Source organism: Siphateles boraxobius, unplaced genomic scaffold, assembly GCF_051911475.1.
Source record: "Siphateles boraxobius isolate OS27281-9 unplaced genomic scaffold, OSU_SipBor_1 61, whole genome shotgun sequence".
Lineage (NCBI taxonomy): Eukaryota > Metazoa > Chordata > Actinopteri > Cypriniformes > Leuciscidae > Siphateles > Siphateles boraxobius.
The window spans coordinates 8,129,302-8,132,391 of record NW_027509188.1 but is presented as its reverse complement, the minus strand read 5'-3'; the positions used below and the strand labels follow the sequence as shown (position 1 = coordinate 8,132,391).

Sequence of the window (3,090 nt, the reverse complement as noted above, 5' to 3'; positions counted from 1 at the left end):
CAGGATCTAGGGGTTCTCACACAACTGAGCGTGGAGTTCGAATGCCATCACAGTCCGGGAGCAGAAAAGGTCGGGCATCCTCATCCAGTGAGTCCATGATTAGTTGCATTCTTCATAGTTGTCAATTCTCCTACCTTACTTATTATAGAAGCAGCTGTCTTTAAAAACGATTTCAATGAGCTTCAACACTGTTTTTTTTCTTCAGGATCTAGGCGTTCTCTCACACCTCAGCGTGGAGTTCGAATGACATCACTGTCCGGGAGCAGGAAAAGGTCGGGCATCCTCATCCAGTGAGTCCATGATCAGTTGCATTCTTCATAGTTGTCAATTCTCCTACCTCACTTATTGAGAATATTGCAGGAGCAGCTGTCTTTAAAAACGATTTCACTGAGCTTCAATGCTGTTTTTTTGTTTGTTTTTGTTTTTTACTTCAGGATCTAAGGGTTCTCGCACACCTCAGCGTGGAGTTCGAATGACATCACTGTCCGAGAGCAGAAAAGGTCGGGCATCCTCATCCAGTGAGTCCATGATCAGTTGCATTCTTCATAGTTTTTAAAGACAGCTGCTCCTAGAATAATGTCAATAAGTGAGGTAGGAGAATTGACAACATTTTTCAATGAGCTTCAACGCTGTTTTGTTTTTTTTCTACAGGATGTAGGCGTTCTCGCACACCTCAGCGTGGAGTTCGAATGCCATCACAGTCCGGGAGCAGAAAAGGTCGGGCATCCTCATCCAGTGAGTCCATGATCAGTTGCATTCTTCATAGTTGTCAATTCTCCTACCTCACTTATTATAGGAGCAGCTGTCTTTAAAAACTATTTTAATGAGCTTCAACGCTGTTTTTTTTTCTTCAGGATCTAGGCGTTCTCGCACACCTCAGCGTGGAGTTCGAATGACATCACAGTCCAGGAGCAGAAGCTTATTCCCCATGTCCCAAGCTAGTACGTCCATGGTCAATATTTATTATTGTATTATTCTTTAAGAAGCATAAAGTAAGATTTATAAAATACTTGACAAAAATAAATTAATGTGTTTTCTTCCACAGAATACCAGAAGTCAGTGCTTGGAAAGCTAGTTGAACTTCTAGATGAGATAAAAAGAGTCGGGAGGCACTATGAGCCCCTGAATTTGGCTGTCCATGCTGCTAGACTAGAAACCTTAGAAGAGTTTGCTCAAGAAGAGGCACGTCTCAAGGACCGCAACCTCTGGGAACAAAGGGTATGATTTATACAGAAATTGGACTAAACTCAATTAGATGTTAATTAGACTAGACCCCCAAGTCTCCAAAAAGTCTAAATGATCTATATTGTACAAAAAGACGCTTTTCTCGTGCATCTGTTAACATGCACAGCTTTATATAATGTGTAATTGAGGGACACACAGTGCTCGAATTTTCATATAGGCGTATTTTCATGCCTTTATATTAGAGGTATACTGTCCCATAATATTTTGCATGGACTCAACATGTATGGAGGACTCAACATGACCAGTTCCCATTTAAGCTCAATCTGGCAACAGTCAGTTTATTACCAATACCATGGGTTTATTCATAATGTATTGAGTGGCTTTTCATGTGTCATGTACAGGTGTCCCAGCTCTCAAAGGTGGGTGGGAGGAACGATAAAGACTGCGTCCATAAAGTGATGGACAGGTATTAAACAAATGTCACATGCTCAGAATATAGAATGTAATTATGCAGTTACATTTTTACTCATTGCCTGCTCTGTTTGCCCTCCTCTTAGCACATAGAAAAGCAAAAATGCGGAAAGAGATGATTCATTAGGAATAATGCAAGCATAAAAGAATATTTGTAGAATGTAGGCATGGACCTCTCCTTATGATTTTGTGCATGTATTCTCAGGCTTTTCACCAACAGCCTAATGGCATCTTTCAACATGAAGGGGCGGGGTAGCAGTGAGAAAAAATCCTTCCAGGATACCACTTTTTACTCTGTGGTAAAAGGTAACTGCATTTTTCATGTTATATATAATTATATATAGTTTCATATATATATAATTTAGCTTACCAATTGTATTTCTTTTGGAAAGATATGCAAATCCATGCAATTGTCAAATGATTAAATGTAAATACAATTCAATTCAATTCAATTCAATTCAAATTTATTTGTATAGCGCTTTTCACAATACACATTGTCTCAAAGCAGCTTTACAGAAAGTGCATTTCGGAAATGTACATAGAAAAATACAGTTAGTTAATCATGTATTAATTTATGGCATAATATATCGCCGGCTTTGAGTCGTCTCTTCACAGGCGTCGAGTCGTCTCTTCACAGGCGTTGGGGCATCTTAAGTCTCCGTGAGAGGCTGGATACAAACTAGAGCTGACGAACGCTATTTACCTCGGGACTAGCGTCCCGAGATAACAGCAGAGAGGCAGATGGGAAATAATTAGCATAGCTGATGTTCATAATGTTAATGCATTCGAACTGATTCAGCAGTAGTATTAAAGGTTAAGCATTAAGTGAATGCTTGGTTAAAGAGATGCGTCTTTAATCTTGTTTTAAACTGGGACAGCGAGTCTGAGTCTCGAACAATATCAGGAACAATGTGTAGGAGCCTTAATGATGTAAGACGTGGTTTATTCATGCACCATCTAATATATTTTCTTTTGCAGCTGCAGTAATGAAGTGGAGTAAAACTGCCACAGAAGTTGAAATCAGGGCTGCTATGTGGCATTAAACATGCTCCCGGGAGAGCTGGAGGTGGAGGTCGCAAAGTGTGAACATTTGTAGTGTACATTTTCTGAGTTGTTTTGTGTTGACTCTTGGAATGTGCTTTTGGAATGTGTAATCTGTGTTGGTTACTGGTTTATTGCACTATTTTAAAATGTGTTGTTTTAATAAAGCTATTCTAAGCTAACTCTTTAAAGCTTTGTTTCATTCCTATGCTAATCTAAAATGTTAGTGGCATGTTAATGTGTTGGGACTTGAGAATTGTCAATAGGCATCGAGTAAACGTTGAAGATCACCCTGCTTTCACGTTGAAAAGTCGGACAAATTTGACGTCTTTTCAATTTTCGTTTTCAACCTTCAATGGACCGTAATTAGACGTTGAAGATCGACCTGTTTTC

The 3,090-nt window shown here is 39.3% G+C and overlaps 1 protein-coding gene across 1 annotated transcript; it reads left to right on the top strand.

Annotated features, from left to right (window-relative positions):
* The first annotated feature begins 655 nt into the window (after window positions 1–655).
* On the top strand, window positions 656–2,689 carry LOC143718369 (uncharacterized). The gene is made up of 5 exons (XM_077209476.1): window positions 656–735; window positions 855–941; window positions 1,046–1,218; window positions 1,862–1,962; window positions 2,635–2,689. The coding sequence occupies exons 1-4, from the start codon at window positions 690–692 to the stop codon at window positions 1,910–1,912; spliced, it is 357 nt and encodes a 118-aa protein (XP_077065591.1). The 5' UTR covers window positions 656–689; the 3' UTR covers window positions 1,913–1,962; window positions 2,635–2,689.
* Window positions 2,690–3,090: the final 401 nt, after the last annotated feature.

What these genes read in the sequence shown, in the direction of transcription:
- LOC143718369 (XM_077209476.1), top strand. Translation starts at nt 690, where the DNA reads ATGCCATCACAGTCCGGGAGCAGAAAAGGTCGGGCATCCTCATCCA. An exon ending in AGGTCGGGCATCCTCATCCA is followed by an intron (nt 736 to 854) that starts GTGAGTCCATGA and finishes TTTTTTCTTCAG; the next exon opens with GATCTAGGCGTTCTCGCACA. An exon ending in ATTCCCCATGTCCCAAGCTA is followed by an intron (nt 942 to 1,045) that starts GTACGTCCATGG and finishes TTTCTTCCACAG; the next exon opens with AATACCAGAAGTCAGTGCTT.